The 26,464-nt window shown below is 36.8% G+C and overlaps 1 protein-coding gene across 1 annotated transcript in view; it reads right to left on the bottom strand.

Moving 5' to 3' along the window:
- Positions 1-15,284: 15,284 nt before the first annotated feature.
- Positions 15,285-26,464, bottom strand: part of SPACA1 (sperm acrosome associated 1) — an 18,312-nt gene continuing 7,132 nt past the window's right edge. The window contains exons 3-7 of the mRNA XM_004674065.1: positions 22,691-22,792; positions 21,727-21,833; positions 21,017-21,152; positions 15,899-16,019; positions 15,285-15,441 (exon numbers count right to left, since the gene is read on the bottom strand). Coding sequence (XP_004674122.1) covers positions 15,285-15,441; positions 15,899-16,019; positions 21,017-21,152; positions 21,727-21,833; positions 22,691-22,792 — 623 coding nt within the window. The remainder of the gene's footprint in view (positions 15,442-15,898; positions 16,020-21,016; positions 21,153-21,726; positions 21,834-22,690; positions 22,793-26,464) is intronic.

Raw genomic sequence — 26,464 nt, 5'->3', positions numbered from 1 at the left:
CGCATCTCTGGCCTGTACCCCAGTTCTATATAAATAAATAAATAAATAAATCTTAAAAAAAAAAAGGGGGGGGACAAATTAGAAAGTTATTTCTTTAGCAAATTTAAATATTTCAACCCTGTCCTAAATATGTGAAAACAGACCTGCAATCCCTACTTCCCAAATTCCTGATATCCTTCTGTCTAACACAGTAAGCCATGAATTCACCCTGCCAATGACACAAGTGTGGACTAACAGCATTGCTGTAAAACCGGAGACATTTTAATCAAAACTGAATATGCAGTAAGTGAACCTCATGTTTATAAAACCAGTATGTTTGTAAAAATGACTTATGCTCAATACAAACAACTTGAGGACAACAGATTCTGAGTCCATCAAAATGACTTTCTGTGTACTTAATTATATTCTTATATGCTATAAATTGAAACCTTATATGAGAACGGACAAAATCATGCCAGTGATTGCAATAAATGTTTTTCAATATTCGAAAAGTCAGGCTTGTCTAATCGTTCATCATATTGTCATGGACACACTGAAAATATACACTTAAGGATTGCATGTTTATTTCTTTCCTTCCTCTCAGGAATTTTACACTGCAGTTTTAGTTAATATCTGCAATGAACTCTGTTGACGTCAATATGTTGAGTCAGAGTAACTTCTCTTTAGTGAAATCGATTATACTACTTCCTAGATTGTACCAGAGAAAAGAAAATAAATAGGCTGAGAGAGGGAGACCCTGGGGCTCATCCTAAAATTATCCACTGCAATATAACATGGTTCAAATATACATGTGATTTTTTTCTCCCTTCTAAATGCTTGCTTTTCAGACCAACCCACAGTGATATTTTTGAGCATTATTATGTGGATGCTTCATTGCTACTATTTGCATTCATATTGGGTAAAAATGTCAAGATACGACCCCAATCCAGAAAAAAAAATTTGGCAATAAATACTCAATTTGAAGATGACCTCCAATCTGTATTTTATGCAATTAGAACTTGTTACTTCTCTTGTCCAGCCACTAACCTTAACTTCCTTGCTCTGGCTTTGTCCAAAGAAAATAAAATATATAACAGGTGGTCCCCAGGAAAAGAGGAGTTTCCAGGTTTACTGCCCTACAGAAAAGAGGGTGAAGCTGAGCAGAGAGGAGAAGCTGGAGAGGAAACTGGAATGGTAAGGAAGCAGGATAGAGAGCCAGAAGGAGACCTGAGGGAGGCACATGGAGCAGAGAGACATGTGAAGAAGTGGCTCTTGTTTCTTGGTCCTGGACTGGTTGAAACAGAAGTGCATGAGAGACCCGTGGGAAGGTTAACAATTGCAGCTTTTATTTTGGTTTTGATTTTGCTCTTTTTCTTTCAGACTTGTTTGCTTCAGACTCTTTTTCTTTCAGACTTGTTTCTTTCAGACTCTTTCTTTCAGACTTGTTTCTCTATGGTTTCTCACCAGAAGGTGCTTTAGACTTGTAGCAGGCTTTCAGGCCTTGCTTTGGGCAACCTGTTTGGTTAGACATTTACTCACGAGGATGTGGGTAACTTTGGATACTTGATTTAGAAAATATATTTTTTGTCTTTTCTATATTGTTCAACAATTGTATTAAAGATCCTTTCCATTAAAGGTCTTATATGGTTTGCCTTGATGCGACAGATAGCAGAACCTATTTAGAGCAGACAATTTTGTGGGTTCTGGGGTGCCTCTTTCCCTGCCCTGTAACAAGAACAGGCTTAAGAGAATAAATAAATTTCAATTTGGAAATAGTTCCAGTTTCAGATATGGCAGGAAACTTAAGAAAAAAAAAACCTTGGTGAGATTGATGATAAAAGTTAACCCTTGAACTATTTATCACTGTTGGGAAAATAAATACTTTAATAGGATTATTTTAGCTAATTTTGGAAATAATTCACTTACATATTAATAGGCATTGAAGACAGAACTGGGTGGGAAAAGAACAAGAGAGACTTCCAGGATCTCTGTAAGGCAGAGGAAGATGGCTTGCTTGCCAGTTCATGAGAAGCCTAACAGTTGTCAGGGAAAGGTTGCTTTTAGACATACAGAGGATACAACTGGTGGTGGAGATAGACTGACACGCTGGCAGAAGAAAGACAGACAAGTCCAAAATGGAATCCTTCAGGAAACCATCATCACCTTCTCCCTCAGAAGCCAAAGTTGAAGCCATCCCCTTCTCCGGTATGGTCTCCGTATGGTGGAAGCCAGCTCCAGGATAGAAAAGGACTGACTCCCTTGGAAGTAAAGAACCTAAACCAGAAATTGAAGGGTGACGGAAATGGTAGCGCCTGTCCTAGCTGGTGACCTGGCAATACAATTTCTACATAAAGAAAGTGATATTTTTGTCTGGGGAGTCCTGTGCTTAAGCTCGCTTCTTCCTTCATTTTCTTGGTCAGGAAGTTAGTAGGGAAAATGATAGTTTGCCTACTCTCCTGAGAAATATTTGGCAGCCTTGGAAGACGACTCTGATTTGAAGGGCTGATACCTAAGCTTAAAGCATTGTTAAGAATGAAGCTCTTCTCTCCTTCCTTATCTCCCTTTTTCCCATCTACTTTTGACACTGTAGTTCTGAAGAAGAAAAGTTGTTCCCCAGTTCTACATCTCTTCCTTCCCCTCCCCATTTTCTCCTGCTGGAGATGTGTCTTTCTGTCCACAGGCTGAGTCTAGCTGGTAGGATGGAGGGCCTATTTTTTTTTTAAATATAATAGTTTAATTTTAAATCATGTGGTGCCTTTTTTCATCTCAGTTGTAATCCTGGTGGGCTTCCCATAACCAAATCACCAGTGTGCCATCACCATAGCCCAGTGCACTCCCCTCCCCGCATTGTTTTTGATCCCATTCCCATTCCACCCCCATAAAATGTCTCTGGTTGTTCATTATTATTGTTCATTATTATCCCCCCCCCCCAGCCCCGGTCCTTTATACTCTTGCTATGAGTGAAACCATCCACTATTTCTCTTTTTCTTTCTAGCTTATTTCACTAAGCATGATCCCTAGGGTGGAGGGCCCTTTAGTTTGCATTTTCATACAGGTTAGCTTTATGTTTTCTTTTGTCTCTATATCAAAAGGCTGATGAGAAACAGGGATGAGGTAACCCTCAGTGATATTAGGTTCACTGGCCGCATGTTGTCAAGGCAAGTTACTCCTTAATGGAACATGGAGATTCCAAAGGCAGCCTGACTGAAGGTGTTGAAGATAAACAAATTGTCTCAGTGTCTGTGCCTTTTAAGAACTTTTGAATCACAGGTAGGAAGATGGGGAGTGCTAGGTTTAAAAGTCAGATAAATGCATTCCATTGGAACTTTAGGAAAGGATCAACACACAACAGCATCTCATATATGGTTTATGATTGGAGTTGGTTCTGAAATTTCCTGGAAATTATTAAGCATTTGAAAATCACTTATTGTAGAAGAGGCTGGAGAACACGGCTGCAGATTGAAGCACTGAATCTTCAAACTAAAACTTCCTTTCCTCTTGCACATGACTTCACAGAAGTCTGTAAACTCAGTCATAAACAAGACAAGTTCAGCACTCTGGTGAAAACAGTTTCTGGCTCTCCTGAGTCTTAATACTAGATTTCTTTTGTGGACTTCCATTTTCAATAGAAAAATCTGGGGCTGTGATTGAAAATTCTCTAACAGCATGCAATCATTGTCTAAAAAGTCTTGGCATAGTGATTTGTGAGTGACAACTCTAACTACTTCTCCAGGGTGAAATTCCTACAGATCATTTATTGATGAATCAATTGTTCTGGATGCCAGTTATCATTATAAGATGTCACCAAGAGATATGCTAAGTCTCTCCAGATACTACTCTTTATGTCCACTACTAATTGTGGGAGGAAAAGCTGTGCTAGCTTCTAAGATAAAAATAATCCAACAGTTAGACATATAATAATACTTGTTATGTAAATTCCATTCTAACAGTCACTTGTATTCATAATAGAGTTTGAAAATATATTCCAACTTGTCAAAAAGAGTTCCAAACCACAGGCATAAATATGAACTAAATATTCAGCCATCTCAGACTCTTAGATCTGGTTTGACTTTGGGTAAATCCACCTGCTTTAGAGGGAAATGGTTCAGTCTGATTGAGTCCCTTGATTTGGACAGGTCAGAATAAGGAAAAAGGATAGAAGATGAGCAGTCTCAAGATATTGTATGAACTAATAATAAAGGAAAGAATAATTAATTTTACAATAATTTTTTTAAAGATTTATTTATTTGTGCAGACAGAACTGGGGTACAGGCCAGAGGCTCAGGGGCGATGAGAGGCTTCACCAGAGACAGAGTGGGGAGCAGAACAGGCAGATCAACTAAGTACACTGCTGAGGGGAGCAGCAGGCGGGGCAGGAGAGGTCTGCCATGCCATGTGGTCACCTTCGGGACAGGTGGGAACTGAACTCATGCGGAAGTGGCTTAAGCTTCTTAGTGCTGAGCTTTAACCCTCTGAGCCACCAGGGAAGGCCCTTTACAATAATTTTTATTGCATTATCACTGCATTATAATATTATATAAGTCTTAGAGTGTCTATCATTATAAATCAACATCTGTAAGTACTACATTGAGTTCACCCTAGAAGTCCAAGAATTATTGATATTTATATAATTGACAGTTAAAATTTATATCTATGTATAAAATTTTTACTGAAGGGAGAAGATTTTGATGCTTTTTAAAAAATAACATAATAGTATATCCATTTTGTGTTTTTCCATCTCTGTTGTAATCCCCATTTGTTGCTTTTTTTTTTTTTAAGTGAAATTTTTATTCCACTCTCTCTTATCCTTCTGCATTTCAATGAAAGTTCTTCTTTCTAAGTCTATGTTAGCTGTTGCTCAAACTCTCAATCCAGCTGACTATAGGAATGCAGCCCTTTAGAAGGTTTCCCTTCCTGGTTATTTCTAGAACTGACAAGGAACACTTCCAAGTTCACAAGTCTGTCAGGCTACACGTCATCACCTCCTGACTATCACCAATCCCTGTCTCCTCACTCTGCGGAAGACTTCCTCATGTTATTTCTTCTATGTGTAAACACAGAACTATACCTCAATTCTTCAAGCATAGCTAAAGCCAGCCAGCCATGTTTAACCAAATCTCACTGCTAGTTTAGGAATCATAAAAGGGGAATTAAACTGTAAAAAAATTAAAAATTGATATAAAACTAGAAATGTCCGCAGGCACTAGATTATGTCCCTAGAGGTCCTCTGCTGCCCTTTTGACCCAGTCTTCTTCCAGGAGTCAGCGCCAATCTGACCTTCCTTCCTCACCAATTCAAGTCCTCAGGTCCTCACAGGTCTCCTTTCACTCCCAGACTCAGAGAAGCTTCTGCTGGAATAGGATTCCTCTCAGAAGGAGACAAATTTGCCTCTGCTTTATAGAAATGATCTCCCCATACACACGCCTTTAAAAAAAATTTTTTTTTAACTTCAGCTTTGCTTAACTATAAAGCTAAACACCTGTTTCTCCTTTAAAAAAATTTTTTTAAAGTCAAACTCGTCATCTCAACTTCTAACAGAAGGTTCGTTCGGACTTTTATCCTACATTTTCTCAAAGTAGGTAGAGGGTACAGCACCCTGTAAAATGAGGCATTGGCAGGTGAGAGTGTTGACATCACCATAAATATTATAATCCCCATTTTGTAAACAAATGAGAGCAGCTAATCCTATTAATTTTTCTTAGAAATTACTGATAATTGTATATTTCTAAATATCCTCTTTTCCAGAAAGAAAATCTCTGTGGGTCCATCTCCTTGGTCTATCATAATCAGAATCCTTACCTTATTATGGAATTATATCAATGCATAAATATTTTTTTTAAGATTTATTTATTTATTCATACAGAACTGGGGTACAGGCCAGAGATGGGAGGGTGAGAGGATTCACCAGAGACAGAGCAGGGAGCAGAACAGGCAGATGGACGAAGTACACTGCTGCGGGGAGCAGCTGGCGAGTCAGGAGAGGTCTGCTTCGCTATGTGGAGCTCCTCCGGGGCAGGCGGGAATCGAACTCATGCTGAAGTGGCTTAAGCTTCTTAGCGCTGAGCTTTAACCCGCTGCTCCACCAGGGAGGGCCCTGCATAAATAATTTAGTAACACAATGGCACCTTTTTCTACTAGTGAAAAAACTAAAGCATAATTTTAACCTTTCTTAATCACACACTAGAACTCTTTTGGCCTCCCACCGATACAGCAGAGGAACTGAGATCCAGTTGAGTCTCATCAGTGGAATTAACGTCACCTGAAGACATGGCCTGTTGTTGAAAGCCCTTTTGTAATATGGCCTCCTGTGAAATCTCCATTTTGCCAAAACCCAATAAATTATTAAATGATTATCTCTGTACTGAGTGTTTCTTTTACTATTTTATGAAATGAAGTTGGAGTTGAGTTTTGCCAACTTCATTCAGTGTGGTAGGGCTTATCAATGAGGTAAGTGGCTTCTCTGCCATCTGTAGTAAGCTACCGGCTCATATCCTATGTTCCAGCTCCCTTGCTAAAAAGGTCATTTCCTTTTGTTCACATGATTCCTTCCACATACACCCTATCTTTCTCCATAGGATTTCACTTCTTCACCTAGTCCCCTTCACTAACAGAGTAACAGTCCATATAATGTACCTGAATCCTTTCTTTATTTTCTTCCGAAGTTCTCCTTCCCTCACCCTATTCCTATGCTATCTTGAGCTGCTCATTTTATCTTGATAGCTATTAGTCAGTACAGTGGTTGAAAACTTACTTATAGCGGCCCTCCTGATGGCGCAGCAGGTTAAAGTGCAGCACTGCGAGCGAACCACAGCGGCTTCAGTGTGAGTTCAGTCCCCAACCCTGAGAGTGACTCACATAAGGCAAACCTCTCCTGACCTGCCCACTGCTCCCCTCAGCAGTGTACTTCATTGATCTACGCCTGTTCTGCTCCCCACTCTGTCTCTGGTGAATCCTCTCACCTCTACTGTACCTCTGCCTTTATCCCAGTTTTGTATGCATAAGTAAATAAATCTTTTTTTTTTTAAAGATTTATTTATTTGTGAATACAGAACTGGGGTACAGGCCAGAGGCTCAGCTGCAGTGAGAGGCTTCACCAGAGACAGAGTGGGGAGCAGAACAGGCAGATCGACGAAGTAAACTGCTGAGGTGAGCAGCGGGAGGGTCAGGAGAGGTCTGCCACACCATGTGGTCACCTCCCGGGCAGGCGGGAATCGAACTCATGCGGAAGTGACTTTAGTTTCTCAGTGCTGTGCTTTAACCCGCTGTGCCACCAGGGAGGGCCAGCATAAGTAAATAAATCTTAAAAAAAAAAAAAAGAAGAAGAAGAAGAAAAAGAAAGAAAGAAAGAAAACTTACTTATAGCAATTCCAGAGTATCTAGAGACACAACATTTGGACTTTTGAAGTAATTGGGAGTCTTACTGCATTTGCATTAAAATGTTACAACAGGCTTCTGTTAGATCTCACCTATTTTCTAATCTAAGAGAATAGTTAACTGCATAACCTCATTGGGTTTCAGAGCTTTTCTATTGCATTTTTTAAAAAGTCACCCTTATTTGTGTTTGAAGTTTCTGTTTATCTTGTTTTACTATACTTACGTGTCTGCTTATTTTATCACCATTAAAATGGGGATTTGTATGGAGGGAGCATGAAATCAGAAAACCAGGGTAAAAATCTAAACTTAATACTCAAATAATACAGGTAAGCTCTTAAACCTCATCTTCCCCATCTTTCAAAAGAAACTAGTACTGATCTCACACAGATATTGGAGGGACTCAATGAGATCATAAGCTCCTCAAGTGTGTCAATTATCATTAGACTGCAAGACAGACATCTCACTTGAGGAAGGTTAGCAAAATGATGCTCTAGCACTTTTAAATAAAAGCGCCAGTGAGTGCTCCAAGTAGATAGTGGACAATCTCATCATTTGGTCCCCTATAGTTCTCCCACCCATTGCATCTGAGAAGGTTCTCATACCTTGCCTTCCTAGACATTTCCCTACTATCCAAAAGTAGAATGTTACTATTTGGTAGGTTATTTTTTGGATTTGGGACTACTTAGAATTTTACTATATAAATTGATGCTAAAAGAGTTCCCAGACACACAAAAATAACCTACAAAATCCTATGAAGTAAGAATGTTTTTCTTTTAGCCAGTAGGGGAAATCCGTAGCTAGAATTGCTATACAAGCAGGAATTAGGAGCCCCATTCCAGTATGGTGATGGGAAATTTGGACAGTTAAATGTAGTTAGCACCGGTTATTTGTACACCTCTGTTTTGTCAAGTCAGCCATTAAATAGACCACGAAAAGCAGCCCTTGGACAGGACATGGCAGTCAGAATACAATGTGTGTGTTTATTTTAGGTAGAGAAGTAAATACTATGTAAAAGAAGAAATAAAGGAAACAAGTTCAATGCAAGCATTTCAGTCTATGATATTAAAGGCAGTAGAGATCTTGTGGATTTGGTAGTTGTCGCACTGGATGCTAATTCCTTCTCCCGTCATTCCAACTCTTCCATATTCCCACTTCTTTATTCTTTTTATTCTTTAAATTTTAGCTGGGACCAGACTCCCAGGCAGGAAACACATTTCCCAGTCTTCCTTGCAGCTAGGTGTGGTCATGACTATGTACTGACCAATGAGATGCGAGTGGTAAATGCAATGGCCATTTCCCAGCTAGACCACTCAAAGAAAACTATTTTGCCTTCAAAGTTGTCTTTTGCCTTTACTGTGGGCTAGAATGTAGACCTGTCTTTTACCCTTACTGAAGCTTTTAACATATGAATGAATAGAGCTGCAAGACAGAATATCTTTGAAACATCTCATTGAAAAGAATGACCTAGCTATCCCAAACTAAGTAGTCTGGGATAACTCTAGATTATTACATAAGAAAGCAAGGTGAATCTCTATAAATTTGAATCATTAATGCTTTGGTCTCTTTATTATAGTAGCTTAACTTAAATTGTGGTAAAGGGAAAGTTTAGTGCCTTGAAGGGTGGCTAAAATTTAAATGAAAGGAAAATGAAGGGCCCTCCCCATGGCCCAATGGGTTAGGATGAAGTACTACAAGCTCCGCAGCCCCTTCTGGCTGCAGAAGTGATGCAGATGGCGCAGCAGACCTCTCCTGTCTCACCTACTGCTCCCCTCAGCAGTGTATTTCAGTAGACCTGCCTGTTCTGCTCTCCACCCTGTCTTTGGTGCACCCTCTCACCACCCCTGCACCTCTGGCCTGTACCCCAGTTCTGTGTACATAAATAAAAAAAAAATTTTAGAGAAAGTAAAATGAAATGAGGGATGGTGAGAGAAATTCTGACCTAAAGAAGAAAATAAGAGCAAAGATGTTGATGCAGCTCATAACATGAGTGAGTGGGAATGGATGGATAGATTTGTTGAAACCAAAGTTGACACACAGAATGGATAAAAGTCAAAGTTCAAGTTGGCTTGGACCAAATTATAGAAACACTGGAATAAAAGCTAAGTAAAGTAAAAGTCTTCACATGGAAAATAAGACTAATGCTTTACAGAAAGCCTATCTGAAAGACACTGAGTGACCAGCTGCAACTGGCAGAGATACCCGCTAAGAAAGCCAAGAAAAAGAACTGGGATGGAAAGGGAAAAACAGACTTGGTGAAAAATGTTGCTGGCCTTGGTGACTATTTGGATAAGTGGACATGAAGACTGAAGGACTGGGGGTAGTGACGTCACAGGATAGTGATGATTTATATAAAGGAAATTTCAGCCTTTGTAAGCTCTGAGATGGTAACAGTTATCTGAGAGAAAAACAAAATCCAACAACAGAAATACAAACTGAAAGTTCTAAGGATATGTTCTAGTCGCAGTATGTAACTTGAGGCATTCAAAAGAAAACTTAAATCTTAAGACAAGGGATGATGGAGAGTTAGATGAAAGACAGGAGAACAATATTAATGAAGGTTAAAGAAATATTTTTGATAAAATAGGGGTTAATTGACATGAGAGCATTGAGAAGGAAGGTAGCTCTGGGAAGAGATTAAACTTGGTTCCTGGGTTCATGTTCTCTTAATCTGTATATCTTCAAATCTAGTTTTACTTAAAATCTTTTTCCCTTAAAATCTGTTTTTATTTCTCTCTGCTGCCAAGACACACATCACATCCTGCCTTGGTTTACACAAACTCCTTCTTATTGGCCTCTTTCTCATCAGTTCCCTACTCCAATCTTTGCCAAATGTTACTGCCAAGTCCATTTTCCTTTCCTGCTGTTCAGACTATGTTTCTCCCACTCTGCCTTGGCTTCTCTTCACCTTCCAGCCTCCCTATGACTCTGTTCCTGCTTACAGCTCTTCCTCATCCTTCCTACAGTCCCCAGTCTTCACTGCATCCCCATTCCTTCCTCTGGCCCTGTCATCTCCTCTGGCATCTTTAACCATCCAGTTCAGGCATTGTAACTTCAGTCCAACACCCTGCGTCATCCTCCCCCACAGACCTCCCAACACCTGCAAGTCCCACAGATCCTATTCCACTACAAAGAAACCCAGTATATCCACTTCCTTTATGAAGCTTGCTTGCTCTAATAACTGGATGCTGTTTGCTGCTTTCCCCCAGAGTATACAAGAGTATTGCTTGTACTGTACTCTTTCATGTCCCTATTACCTCTAGGGCCTTATATTATTTGTTCTGGAAGAACATGATTTCATTACTGTCAGATGATTTCTGTTCCTTGTAAAGCACTTATTGGTGTTACCTTGGGGTACTGCATAAATAAGACAAATCTCGCAATGTCTCTCTGATGAGAGGGCTTAAACCCAACCAGTCTGTCCAAAAGCACCTCGAGTTTTGTATCAGTAAAAGCCTGGGAGCATACCATTTCTGACAAAATAAGGGAGAAGATTAATGTACAGCAAAGAAGCTGTGTTGGTTCTATTGTCCTTAACAAACAGTGTGCACCAAATAAAGCTACCTGAGTGAATAAGAAACACAATGGACATTACAGGTAGCTCGCCTAAACCCTTCTATAGCTAGGGAAACATTTCTCAAGGTCATCTACTGTGATCATCTAGGCAACCATTTGCATTGCCACCTCTGAACTTTTGTTTATGCACATTTCACTTAGCACAGGTGCTAATGGACTTCATTTCCAGAAAATATTCACCACAAAGCTTAAAGGATTAATTTCAAGTAAGGCTTGCATTTATACAGAAAGTTATAAAATAATAAAATGTCTCCAAAGCATGATTTAAATGATTGCTATTTAATCCTATGTTTTCCTCTTGACAAAAAGACTTGAATACCTTTCATTTATTTAAAGGTGCTTCATATTTTCACAAAGTACAAAAGTTGAATAGTGAAGAAATATGTGTGCATTTTTGCATTTTATTTCTTTTAAATGATAAAGAAGACCTTGATAATTCAACATCTAAGTCTCATTTTCAACAAGAATCAGAAAACTGTCAAAGACAAACTGTTTTCCATCACACAAATGACTTGATCATGGATAATAAAATTGCAGAAACCCAAAATCTAAATAGCCATGTAAATGGGTTCTATGTTTTTTGAGACAGATGGTGGATCACAACGGTGATGGGTTATGAATTCCAAAAAGATTGTCCTCCAGAATATAATAAAAAGTGAGTGGAGAAGTAGATTTACAATACAGTTAAAGTGGAACCAAAATAGAAAAATCACATCAATTTTTAAGAGATCAAGAAGGCAGAAACAGAGAGCATATAGATTTTATTGGAAACACTCTGGGAAGAAGACCATTTTGAATTGAAACATTATGCATATGTTAACAGAAGGAAATTGGAATGTGTTTCAGCTGGATGAGTAACGTTATCTGCTTCATTCCAAGTCATGCCAAGACTAGAAAACTGCAGCTTACTGCACCTACCAGTTACCTCACCACTTGCCATTGACCCAGAGTTGTGCCCACTAACCCTGGCGATAGCTGGAACTCTTAATCTCCTGTGTCTAGCTGTCAGCTGCTTGAGTGTGAAACTGGCAAAGTAGAAACTATTATCTAAACCAATTAAGGCTTAATTAATAAGATCTTATGTTGCAGTGGAACTTGAAGTAACCCAGACTGAAGTATAGATTAGTCTATCTAGGAAAGAATCAACAGTCACCCTTTGTCCAATGGCCAACAATAAATGAATTCCAGGAAGGCATGAGCAAAGGAGGTAAAGAAGAGCAAAGGTCAGCATTATGACTGCTTTGATATATATCTGTGTGCCATTTAGCTATATTATTTTAGTACATCTGCATCCCCCTCCCAACACACACACTAACACACAGTCCTACACCTGCCTGCAGCCCCATCTTTGTCTCCCACCACTCTTCTCCCCTCTCCCTACACTCCAGTTCAGCTAGTCTTTGCTCAGTTAAGTCATAATCCTTCCCAACTCAGAATCCTCCTACTTCTCTTCTTCTGCCTTACCCTGCCCTCCATTAACCAAGGAAACTTCTATTCAGGTTTTGATCCTCCTTTAAATATCACTTCCCCTACTATAGCTTCAAATCAATTTGCAGGTTTCCTTCAATGTATTCATCCCAGGTGTGCTTAACTGCAATGTCTGTCTTGAGTAGAGAGCAAACTCCAAGAGGGATCCCATCTTTGGGTGTTTTTGTTTGTTTGTTTTTGTTTTTGTACACATAGGAGTGCTTACTATTGTACTTGAGCCATAGGAAAAGTCCAATGAATGTTAATTGAATGAAAGGAGAAAAAAAGTGTCATTTTGACCCAGAGTGTCACTGAACACATCCCAAAGTCCTCCTGCTGCACAAGCTGAAACCAACGCTTTGCAGCCCAAAGGAAGGTCACTTGTTGATACATAATTGCTTGTCTTTATCCCCTGGATTCAGATGGAAACCTTAAGGCTTTCCCTGTAGATATTTTGGTAACCAGGAAAAGTAGAAGATGCTTGGAATTTAGAAGAAGATAGGAAATAGAAGATGACTCTGGCCTGGGTCTGGGGAGCAAAGTAACTGGTGCCATTATTATTTGTGGAATGCCAAGCAGAGGTGCGGACAACAGTGAGCGATCTCCACACACACAGACTATAACCAAATGGCAAGTGGCAGAGGGTTCTTGGGAGTCCTGGAGTGATTTCATGGGGTTTGTTATAATCTACTTCAATGTAAGACTTGCTAATTATTTTAATGTAATGTTATGTGGTCATATACTTGGAAAAAGCAGTCCCTGGTTTGGGGAGGAGGATGAGTTCCAGAAAGTTTATAAAAACAGGTCTGAAACTGTGGAAGTCACACCCAGAGATCTATGAGGAAATGTACTCTATTGTCGATGCCATTGTTGACTCATGTTATCCTGGGTGGAAGTATACTTTATGAAGGTCACTGAGCCATGACTCCTCCACAAGAGACCTATCAGACAACCCTGCTCAAAAGCGTAGTTCTGCAACATTATGCATGTTTTCATTTTTTTCCACAACCACTGTAAGTTTGGGAAAACTTGCACCATATCCCTTTCTTAGAGATTCACAGTGTGCTTAGCCCAGTGATGGAAAGCCCTGCTTTAGGGAAGCCTTCAAATCATTTGACTATAAATTTTTCTTATTTTCAGAAAATAAGAAATGTGCATGTGTCAATCAGGATTGTTTCAGTAAGACTGCTGTATCAGATAAGTTCTAACCCTCAGTGTCTTGTAAAAAGGAGGTGCATTTCTTTCACGCCACACATTCTTTGTTGAGAAACTGGTGGTCATATACCTTGAGGTCATCACTCCAGCCTGGGGTGTCAGTGTAGCCACCGTCTTAAGTGTTTTTGGTCACTCTAGCAAAGAGAAGGTGACCTGTGGTTGTTTCCACATGAAATATTTTAGTCTGAAAGTGACATCTGGAGTTTTGGCTCATAACTTATTGAACAGAAAGGTCACATGGCCCCTCGCAACCCCATGGCCTGATGAGTTCCTACCCTAGCACATGTCTGGAAGGCAGACAGCACTGACACTGGCTGAACGCTAAAGCTTGTTGAAGTGCAATTGGAAATCACTGCTATTGAATGATTTTTAAAATAAGATTAATCATCACTATTAAGAATATTTAGCAGCTATCCCCAAGTTATACATCCCTACTTAACAGGGAATCAGAAATGGAAGTTTAAGTTTTCCAGTCATATCTAGAAGGAGGGGGAAGGGACAAAAACAATAATTTGGAAAATTTTATGAAAACAATTTAAGTCTCTAGTGGACTACCCACATCAGATAAAGAAAGTCATTTTTAGTCAATTGTTCATTGCTTCTCTCAAATATAAATGCTATGTAACAGGAAGCATGGATGATACCTTTATTATAATCCATTTGTAGGGCGCTAAGAGAGAGGTAAGCCATAAATGTCATAGGATGTTTTCTTCAAAGATGTGCAATTAGTGTTATTAGCAGATAAATACCATAATAATAGCAATAATGTATAGACTCTAAATTAAAAAATTAAGTGTATTTTGTACCACTGCCATAGCCTCTGAAAATTAACTTCTCATGAAATCTTTCAGGTTCAGTTATTAATTATCTAATGCCCTGGTATCCTGTTCGATAGTTGACCATAACCATATCACGTGACACAGTACAAAAAGATATAATCACCTTGGTTTAAGATGTTATCACCTGCCTATCAGGCAAAATGCATGTACTGATCAGTGGTCATTCAAAAGACTTAGTTCACTGTTTCTGTGAGGAATAGGGTATCTTACACATATATTTTCTACCTCATCACTTCCAAGTTTCTCTTGATTTGTTCCTTATATATGTACTATATAAAGCCATCATTAAATTACCTAGTATATGTAAAATGCTTTAAGCATGACTTGTGGCACATAGTAGTCATTAATTAAGTGCTAGTGGTTATTTTTGTTATCTTTAATTTTTACAGTGATATTTCATATATGTCCCACTCCTTACAGAAATGCTCAAGTGTGACTGACTTAGCAAGTTCAATCCAGGGCTCCTAGAAGATAAAGTCTAATACACAATATGTCTATATTTTTTTATTTGGGACAGAAAGGTCAAATCACCTTAGAAATTATCAAAGTGATAAAAAAAATCTATTTGAACTAATTTATGTGTATGTGTACCTCTAGATTAATTCAATCAAGTGATTACTTAAAATGGTAAAGTTGAGGTAAAAATCTTAAATAATTATTGTTAACTCTACCACAAAGATACTCTGGTTGAAACATCCTCTTTCACATGGTTTTAACTTCAGGCTGTGATAAATCACTTGTTATATTATTAAAGAATTTTTATTATATATTTTATTTTTATAATAATGAATCTGATATCCTCTAATCTCCTTTGATTTGTTATATATCATCTATACATCATTCATTCCATTCACTTAAAGCATCATCTTCATGTGCGGGTATATTTGTTGGTGATTGGTCAAGGGAAGTTGAATCTTTGTACTTCGTTGAACTCAAGTCAGACTGCAATTCAGTTGATGAGGCTTTTGCTCCCCAGAAAGCCTTGACTGCAGCCCTGAGGATAAGAAGAAGAAGAAAAAAAAAAACTTGATGAAATGAAAACATAAACTCAATATAGAGAGAAGTGTCTCCTTAGTCATGATTTCTTTTAGCTGGTGCATCCATGGCATTGTGATACCAGATAAAACCTCAGATGCACCAGGGTATAATATTCATGTGGCCACTTATAAATTTTAGAGTTGTGAAAACTACAACTGGGCAACACAAATATTTTATTGGTTTTGTTTTGTTTTATTGTTGCAAAAATCTCATTTTAAACTCTCTTAGCTAGGGAAGCCAATCATGAGGTGAAGTAGACTAAACTAGGACAGTGGCAGAAGGAATGAAGGGAGCTAGAGTTTCAAGGACAAATGTGAGAGATGTCAAGGACAAATCTCTGGATTTATTGGAAAAGAGAGGGGAAAACAAAATTTCAATCAAGGATGATGACCCAGTTTTAATCCTTCACCTACCAATTTAAAATTATGAAGATAAGTACAAAGATCACGAATACACAGATAACGACTCCTATAGTCAGCACAAAAACTAGGACTGCATCAGTATCTGGTCGAGATGATCTTTTCATCTGCAGTTCTAGAGGGAAAAACACAAAACTGATGATTATTGATTGCTACTGGGGTCTGAAGAAAGGCCATGGATATCTAAATGGAAACTTTGTGTCTGAAATAAAATTTAGAAAAATTATTATAAATTATTAAAGGGGAAAATTACTACTGAACCAGCTCTGTACATTTGAGATTGCCATTGGAAAAACAAAAAGAATTTAACAATGAACATCCTGTAATCCACCACCTAAATACTACCATCAATATTTAACAGTTTATCAATCCACTGATGAATGTTTTTGTTTTCATGCAATTCAACATAATTTGCTGATGTTTGCATACCTCTTGCAATATTCTTCAACAGGTATATCATTAATAGGAATTCGGTATTTGTTTACACATTTTCTTTTGAAGTAAATTTCATAGACAGTGCTTGCACAACATCTAAATATACACTTGCTTGAGTTTTGCAGGGGTAAACCCACATTTGTAATCCAAACCACTATCTAGATAGCATATAACTATGCTATGGAAAGGTCCTGAGTCTCTCTCTGTCAATCCTTGTCCTATTCTTGAGACAATTATTGCCCTGATGTTCTTTTTTACTGTGTTGTAGTTCTGCCTATTCTGGAACTTCATAGGAATGGAAAAATACACCATTTGTGTGTGTGTGTGTGTGTGTGTGTGTATGTAAAGCTTTTGTATTCAACATAATGTTTTAGAGATGCACCTATACTCTTGATTGATCGATACTATTTTTTTTCTTTTATTCCTCAGAAGTATTGCTCAAGTTGTTTCTTCATTCTCCTACTGATGGGCACTGTGTGTATTCTAGTTTGGGGATATTATAAATAAATAAACAGTTATGAACATTGTAATAAAAGTCACTTCATAAACATACATTTTTATTTCTCTTGAATAAATATCTAAGATTGGAACTGTTGGTTCATAGGGTTGAGGTGCACTTGGTTTTCAAGAAACTCCAAGACCATGTCCCAAATTGATAGAACTGGTTGCACATGTTTGTGAATTTTATCTCCCAGATCTTGGCTGGCCTATTCATTTTTCTAATGATCTCTCTTAATGAGCTGAAGTTTTTAATTTTGATGAAACCTAATTTATTGATGTTTCCTTTTATGGTGGTTGTTTTCTGAGTCATGTCTAAGAAGCCCTTGCCTACTCCTGAATCATGCAGATTTTCTGTGTTGCCTCTTAAAGCTTTCAGATTCAGTTTGTATATTTAAAATCATGATACAACTTTCACTTTTATATGTTTTAAAGGAGTGGATGAATGTCATGATTTTTCATAAAAATCACTTTTAAGTCAGGAATTCTTTTCCATATTTTTCCATTCTTCCTGTAAATAAGGCCATTCAAGATTCGCAGCCAGTTTACCAGATGTGTTATAAAATTGTCACATTGTAAATTGTTGAAAGGCCCATTTACATCAAATACTACTTACTTTGTCAATTATGTAGCTTTCTTGTAGCTCTTCAGGTTGGAAATCATAGAATCATAATAGATTCAAATGGGGAAGAGCCAGAGAGATCATCTGATACAATTATCAAATCACACATTTGAATAAAACTATATGCAGGGAGTTTTAATGATTTATGGAAGCTATGTTTTATGTATTTTAATATTAAATTTTAGTATCACGCTCTCATAAGTAGTGTCCTATAGGGACAACTTCAACTACTTATTTGTCCTAGTCTTTAGACACCTTTTAACTCAATTTAGTCATCTTACTAAAAAATTCATGTATGATAGAAAAAAATACTCCAATATTGTTTGAGTTTTTAAATATTTGTATTTTTTATATTGGGGGAAGGATTTTTAAGTGAAAGTTAAAAAACATCTTTTAGGATTAAAACATGAGGGAAAGAAGGGCAAAATTTTTTTTTTTTTTTTTTAAGATTTATTTATTATGCACACAGAACTGGAATACAGGCCGAGGTGCAGGGGTGTAAGAGGATTCAGAGACAGAGTTGGGAGCAGAACAGGCCATCCACGAAGTACAGTGCTGAGGGGAGTAGTCGGCAGGTCAGGAGAGGTCTGCACCATGTAGATCACCTCTGGGGCAGGGATCAAACTCATGTTGAAGTGGCTTTAGCTTCTTAGTGCTGTGCTTTAGCCCGCTGCGCCACCAGGAAGGACCCCAAAATTTCTTTTCATTTACCCACTATCCTGTCATACTACTCAAGAGAGGTTAGAGAGTAAGGTATATTAAGATTTTAAATCATTTTAACAGTAATCAGCTTGCAAGGGTCATTTATATTATTTTATAGTTAATTTTTAAAAATGAACTGCATTTCTTAGTGAAATTTTGTAATAATAAATAAATAGGCTGAATTTTGATGCTGTCATTAAAAAAAAAGAAAACAAAAAACTAAGTTTCCTAGAGCAAACAAACAAAGTTCTACACAATGGGTAACTTTAAAAGTAGAAATTTATTGTCTCACAGCTTTGGAGATGAAAAAAGCCTGATTTGGTAAGGCAAATATGCAGAAGGTTTAGAGGAGAGAACCCTCTTTCCTTTTCTAGCTCTGACAGCATCAGATGTTCCTTGTCTTGTGACAGCTTAACTCAATCGATTTTGCTTGACTGTGTTCTCCCTGTGTTTCTCTGTACCTCTCTTTTTCCACTTTCTCCCTCCAAAGTTCCCTCTTTCCCTAAGGACACTAATCATAGTCTACAAAAGTCCTCTCTATTCTAGCATGATCTTATCTTAAACGTGATATACAAATATGGTACATTTTCAGGTTCTGGAAATTAAGATTTTCAAGTATCTTTTCAGGAGAAAAAGTTCAATCCTAATAATGAAAAGCAACTATGGTGGAAGTGAAAAATCTGACTTTTAAGGGAATAGTGGAAAATTTTTATTAACTAAACCATATTCACTTAAAAATAATTCAGTTATGTATTTGTTTCAAGCTAGTACTGTATTATGTGTCCATTCCTAGTCAAACATTCATTTGATGTTTCAGCCACGAAAGAGTCTACCTCAGTGGCACACCTAATTGCCACTTTTATATATATACTCATACAGAACTAGGGTATAGGCCAGAGGTACAGGGACGGTGAGAGGCTTCACCAGAGACAGAGAGGGCTGCAGAACAGGCAGATCAATGAAGTACACTGCTGAGCGGAGCAGTGGGTGGGTCAGGAGAGGTCTGCCACGCATGTGGATCTCCTCCGGGGCAGGCAGGGATCGAACTCATGCGGAAGTGGCTTAAGTACTGTGCTTTAACCTACTGCGTCACCAGAGAGGGCTTAATTGCCACTTTTAAAAAAAAGGAAACTAATAGCTACCAGAGTATTTTGAAAACATTTTGTCATTTAGTCAGCACATGTACTGAAATGATAGAGTAACCCCATCAGTCCTAGATTGCTACAACAGAATGAAGTCAATTCTGTCTCATTTGAGCACTGAAAGTTTGGGTCTGTATTCCAGTTCTTAGCACTTATAAGTACTATCAAATGCATGTCGCCTTTAATCATGGGAAGCACTAACTACTGAGTCCTAACAAGAACCAGTCTGTAGGTACTAAAATTGAGAATGGCCCTCTGAAATGTTGACTATCCTGAACTAGAATTCATTGACATGTTTTTTTGTTTGATGATGTTTGGTCCTGTTTTGGTCCTATAGAGTAAGTACTTTATTGAAACTACTCTTAATAGTAGCTGATATTCAAATGCTAGAATAATAGTTTTCACCGTAAGTTGTTTTTAAAGACACTAAACAATACTTCAATAAAAGTTGTAGCTTATTTTTTTAAATCACTACTAAAATACTTAGCTTGCCTTCATTTTAATGAAAAGTGTTATGTTGCATGGCCGCTCCAGATTTCAGTAAATATTTAATTAGGAATCAGAAATAACTTTAAGAAATGCATGAATTCTTTTAAAACTGTAGATACTTTTTGGCATGTTTGTATAAATTTGGGGATTTTTTTTCTAAAAACGCTTCCTAGGCCTTCATTGAATTTTTGAAAAGAACTTGTGACCAAACCCCCAGGCTCCCAACAACAAAGATGACAACATTAAAAAGGTCAGAGCGGCCCTCCCTGGTGGCGCAGCGGGTTGAAGCATTGCACTAAGAGGCTTGAGCCAATTCCACATGAGTTCGATCCCCGCCTGCCCCAGAGGTGACCACATGGTGTGGCAGACCTCTCCTGATTCGCCTGCTGCTCCCCTCAGCAGTGGACTTCGTAGATCTGCCTGTTCTGCTTCCCACTCTGTCTCTGGTGAATCCTCTCACCCTCCGCATCTCTGGCCTGTACCCCAGTTCTGTATGAATAAATAAATAAAACTTTTTTTTTTTAAAAAAAAGGTAAGAGCAATTTAACATATGAAAATGACATTTTGGATAGAAAGACATCATAGTTTAAATTAAAGGGACAAGTACAAGAATCCATTTTAAAAGGGAAAACACAATTTCTAACATTCAAAATTATGAAATTATGTCAGGCTAAGATTTATCTTTTGTGACATTCATTGTCACATTGATCCATACAGAAATACTTTGAGGTCTATATTACTGTTTTATCAAAAATTATAAGAAACATGCTTTAACATCATGTTTTCTAATTTTATTTATTTTACTATACCAAAATTTGTGTAAGTATTCATGAAAACCCCATGTATCTATTTTTACTTTTGTGATGGAAGAAAAAGAATATAATTCAACCATTACAGAACTGTTCTTTAGAGATACTTCAGGAATATGCCAGCTTTCAAAAGTGAGAAACACATGACTCAATTTTGTGAGAAAGAACTTAAGCACTATCTTGTAGGAAAATCTAAACAATCATAAATGAAGAGTTCTCAAAAAGTGATCTCTGGAGCAACGGTACCTGGGTGCTTGTTAGCAATGCAAATTCTTGTGCCAGTTATACCCAAGATCTACTGAATCAGAAACTTTGGCGGTGAGGCTACCAGTATGCTTCCAGAAGTCCTCCAGGTGATTTTGATGTTCTGTAAAGTTTGAAATATAAGCAAAACAAAACATTTCTGTGCACTTACCACTTGTAGTATAAATTGTGAATTTAATAGATGCTACTATTTCATTATGCTCATACGTTTCACACTCAAAAGCCAAGGGGCGAGTTTCCCTACGAACATCCAGGATTGCTGTATCATTTGCAAGTACAATGGGTTGCTATTTAAAAAGAAAATAAAAAGCATCAACATTTTTCATGTAAACTTAAGATCAAGAACAGTTTTCCATAATGAAAGAAGAGTCATTGTCTCTTTTAGTCTAGGACAGTAATTAATCGTGCACATGGATTTTAAAGTCAGACAATACAGACACTGAATCCCAGCTCTACCACTTCCTACCTCTTCATCTCAGTTACTCTTCCGTAAAATAGGTACAATGACAGGAATTACCTTTTAGGTTATCAATTAAGTTAAAAGAAACTCCAGCACTTGGCTATGTCTGTTGCTTAATATTCCCTCAGTTAATTATTATTTTACAATAACTACATATAAAGGAAAATCTCACTTCCACAATAAAATATATAAAATGGATGCTTTTAAGTTCTCATAACAGCTACCCTTCAGGCAAATGTAAACTTCACTCCACTAAATTAAAAAAAAAATAATAGTTATCTGATCTAACTTCAATTATTAAAACTGGCTTTAAAGATAAAGATTTTTGACAGTCATTAGAACTGGATAACTAATTTCATCGCTCATTAAAAAGTATCAGATTACATACATTCATTACTCACTTGGTCTGGCCTTAGAAGTTTCCAAACATATTTGAAACGATTGACAGGAGATATGTGAACACATGAAAGTCTAACACTGTCAAGACTTTCTGAAACTGGCTTACTCCCTGAAAAAAATTAAACATACATATACTACTGCACAATGTAAATTGTTTTAAATATAATACTTCTTTCTAAAGCCACTTCTAATTTTAGAATCAATTATATGCTGGAAGTTATCAAAGATTTTTGAGAGTAATGAACAGAAGGAGTGATGCATGGAAAGATGGTGACCAAAAGTTGCAGGTAGGAGACAACCAAGCTGTCTGTTCCTTCTACAAAATCAAATGTGGAGATGAGGCACAGCAAAGGCAACCAACTAATTGGCTTATTAAATTTTGAGAACTACCAGTTGCTCCAATTTACTTGTTCGAGATCCTCATTAGAGATAATGAACTTTCAGGGTAATGTAACTTGATATCAAATAACTCTTGAAGATCCTCTAAGATTTACCAATCTACTAATAAAATATCATAATCAAAGTATCAAAATCATTTCACTATAGGACAGTCTCAACCATAGACCCTGAGTATATTTAAAGCTCCAGTGTATCAGGAAGAATATATTTTAACTTTCAGACATCACTTAAAAATGTAAATCAGAGAAGGAAGTTGCTCATGGTTACAGAAGTGGGATTCTGTTTTATTATCATTTCCTTTCAATGTATCAATTATCACCTCCTTTTGGCAACCTGAACTTAAAAATGTTCCTCTCAGCCTCCCCCCAATATAATGTTATTTTTAAAAGATTTATTTATGTATGCACACAAGAACTGGGTTACAGGCCAGAGGTGCAAGGGATGAGACAATTCACCAGAGACAGAGTGGGGAGCAGACCAGGCAAATGTACCGAAAGGCACTTCTGAGGGGAGCAGCGGGCAGGTCAGGAGAGGTCTGCCACGCCTCCAATATAAATTTAAACTCACAGCCACAATCTACTGGTCCATGGCATTCTTCTACCCTTACGATACACTTGGATTCTCCTCCAGGGCATCCATTTGTTAATATAACTTCTCTAATACCAATACCTTTGGCAAAAAAAAGAAAAAAATTAGCAAATGTTAACAAAACTAATTCTATTGTCCTTCTACTTTTCTACCTATGTCTTTTTTGAGGTTTCTCTCCTAATTTCAAATTTAAATTTCTAAATTTAGGATAACATTAAAAAATTCTGCAGGTCCCTCACTTAACATATTCTCTTAGAACAGTATTTTCAAAAGTAAGTTACATGAAACACTACTCCTTCTGGATTATGCCACAATAAGAGAGTCTATATGATTACATATATTTGAAAATTGACAATAAATAAAATTAAAATGACTGCTTTACCACAGAAACTTTCAAAAGCTAAAAAATTAAGTTATTGTGGGTATATTTTCATCTTTAAAACCAGTATGTATCTTGCAACTGACAGCATGTCATAGATTAGCAGCACTTTTCCTTTTTTGGTGATGCACAGGATGTGTTTCTTACAGTTAACCAAGTCGTAGACTATTTCATATAATAGTACACAGAATGCCTCAAATTAATTTGACCATAGAAAGTTTAGAAGACACACAGGGATTTGGAATTTTTGGAGAAAATTCTAAAATCAAAATTAGTATAAAGTTAGTTAACATAGAATTTCTTCAAAGATAGACCACACCTGGGTCACAAAAATAAGTGTCAAAAAAATTCATGAAGGTTGAAACCATATCGTGTATCACAAAGGTATAAAAACTAGAAATCAAGCACTAAACATTGGCTGGAGAAACAGCCAATAACTATTGGATCAATAAGGAAACCAAAGAAGAAATTTAAAAACACCTGGAGACAAATGAAAATATACAAGCTATCAGAACCTCTGGGATACAGTAAAAATAGTACAAAGAGGGAAGTTAATAGCAATACAGACCTACGTCAAGAAACAAGAAAGGGTACCTCTCCTGCCCACCTGTGACTATGCAGGTGTTTCTCTTCACAAACCTTTTTCCTTTACAAACTAGGCAGCAGCTCTTTCTGCTTACTAGTGTCTGTGTAATCATCTTCTCCTTTCCTTTTCCTAATAAATCTGTCCTTTAAAAAATATAAGATTAAAAAACAAGAAACAAGAGAGATCTCATATAATAATCTAATTTTACACCTTAGGAATTAGAAAAAGAGTAAATGTACCCAAAGCTCAATAAAAGTAACAAAATAATAATAAAAGTCAGGGTATAAGTAAATGACCTAAACATTTTAAAAGATAATAAAAAAGATTAATGAAACTGAGAGTTGGTTCTATGGAAAGATAAACAAAATAGACAAATCAAACAAAATAGACAAGTCCTTAACTAAACTCACTAAAGGAAAAAGAAAGAAAACTGTCACAAGTGGAATTAGAAATGAAAATGAATTTACAACAGATCCTGTAAATACAGTGCTCATAAGAATAATTATATTGGCTAACTTAGAAATCTGGAGGAAATAGGCAAATTCTTAGAATCATGCATCCTTCCAAGACTGAATCAGGAGGAAAGAGAAAAGCTAACAGACCAATTACAAGGAAGGAAACTGAACAATAATCAAAATTCTCTCACAAAACAGAAATCCAACACCAAATGGTTTCACTGATAAGTTCCACCAAAACTTCAAAGATGAACTAATGCTATCCTTCACAAATTCTTCCCCAAAACTGAGAGGAAATACTTTCAAATGCATTTTATGAGATGAACATTCACCTGATAACAAAAGCAGATAAACACATGACCAAAAAAGTAAACTATAGACCAATATTTCTGCTGAATACAGATGTAAAGGTCCTCAACAAAATCTTGGCAAAACTAATTCAACAATACATTAAAAGGTTCATGTATTATGACCAAGTGAGATTTAGTCCCAGGATGAAAATATTCAACTTCAACAAATCCATTGATGTAATTCACCACATCAGCAAAAGGAAAGATAAAAACCTGAAGATCATATTATAAATGCAAAGAAAATATTTGATAAGTTTCAATATCCATTTATGATTAAAACTCACAATAAAATGCAAGAAAGAAAGAACATAACTCAGATAATAGAGACTGCTCACAGTATATTCAATGGTGAAAACCTGAAAGCTTTGCTCTAAAAATGTGTGTCCATTTCTGCCACTACTATTCACACAGTACTGGAAGCCCTAGTCAGCACAATTAAGCAAGAAAAATAAGTAAAAGGAATCTAAATTGGAAACTAATAAAACTCACTATTTTCAAACAATATAACATACTAGAAAACTCTAAAATCTATTCAAAATAATAAATCATCACAGTAAAGTGGCAGACTGAATATCAATATACAAAAAAAAAGTTGTATATCTATATTCAGATCAGTCTTGGAGAGAGAAAAATCATGAACACAATCTATTTTTAATCACATTAAAAAGAATTAAGTATGTAGAAATAAATTTGAAGGAAGCCAAAGATTTTTACAATAAAAATTATAAGACACTGTAAAAGAAACTCCCCCCACAAATAGAAAGATATTACGTATTTATAGACTAGAAGAATTAACTTTATTAAAATGGCTATCTTTCCCAAAATAACTTATAAATTAAAATAAAAGCTTTTAAAATTCCTGTTATTCCTCAAGGAAATGCAATAAACATTACTAAATTAAAAGACCCCCAAATCCAAAACAATCCTAAGCAAAAATAAATAAATAAAAAAGAATGGAGGCACTATATACTTCCACACTCTAAACTAGATTGTGAAGTAATAGTAATCAAAGCAGAATGGTATTAGACCAAAAATTGGGTCAGTGGAATAAAACTGAGAGCCCAGAAATAAATTCATACTTAGGACAGGCACTTTTGAACAAAGGCATGAAGAGCATACTATGGAAAAAGGAAAATCTCTTCAACAATGGTGTTGGGAAAACTAGATAGTCACATGCAAAAGAATAAAATTAGACCACTACTTCACATTGTACACAATAGACACTTCTCAAAGAAAACAGAGATGACCAAAAGTCAAGTGAAAAAAAATGTTCATCATCGCTTTCAAATCAAAACCACAATGAGGATAATTTCACACCTGTGAGAACAGCTGAAATCAAAAGGACCAAAAACAATGCTGGTGAGGGTGTGGAGAAAATTAATCCTCGTCAACTGTTAGTGGGAGTATAAGCTGAACCAGTCTCTATAGAAAATAATATGGAGGTTTCTTGAAATATTAAATATAGACTCTCATATGATCCAGTAATTCCATTCCTAAGAATCTATTCATATGCTATAAATGCACTAATGCAAAAAGAGATAAATGCACTATTATGTTCATTATAATAATTATGTTATGGAAACAACGTAAGTGTCTCTAAACATGATTGAATAAAGAAAAAATCTCTCACACACACACACACACACACACACACACACAGAGAGGAATACTACTCAGCTCTAAAAAAGACAAAATCTTGCTATTTGCAACAATGCAGATGAAAGTTGAGGGGATTATATCTAGCAAAATTAGACAAGGGGAGAAAGATAAATACCAGACAATTTCCCTGACATGAGGGGGAGGGGAATACAAAACAAAGCAACAGACTAAATCAAGCTAAAACAAACCCTTGGAAGCTGTCTGCAGAATTTAGGATAATAGAGGGGAGAAAAGGAGTTGGGTGGAAAGGTGGGAGAGGCACAAGGCTCTGTAATGGAGAATTACCAGCATGTTGGTGGTGGGTGTGGTGTTATAACCTCTCTA

This window comes from Condylura cristata, unplaced genomic scaffold, assembly GCF_000260355.1.
Source record: "Condylura cristata isolate star-nosed mole 26May11 unplaced genomic scaffold, ConCri1.0 scaffold00001, whole genome shotgun sequence".
Taxonomy (NCBI): Eukaryota; Metazoa; Chordata; class Mammalia; order Eulipotyphla; family Talpidae; genus Condylura; species Condylura cristata.
The sequence above is the reverse complement of the archived record's forward strand: the minus strand, read 5'-3'. Positions and strand labels throughout refer to the sequence as shown.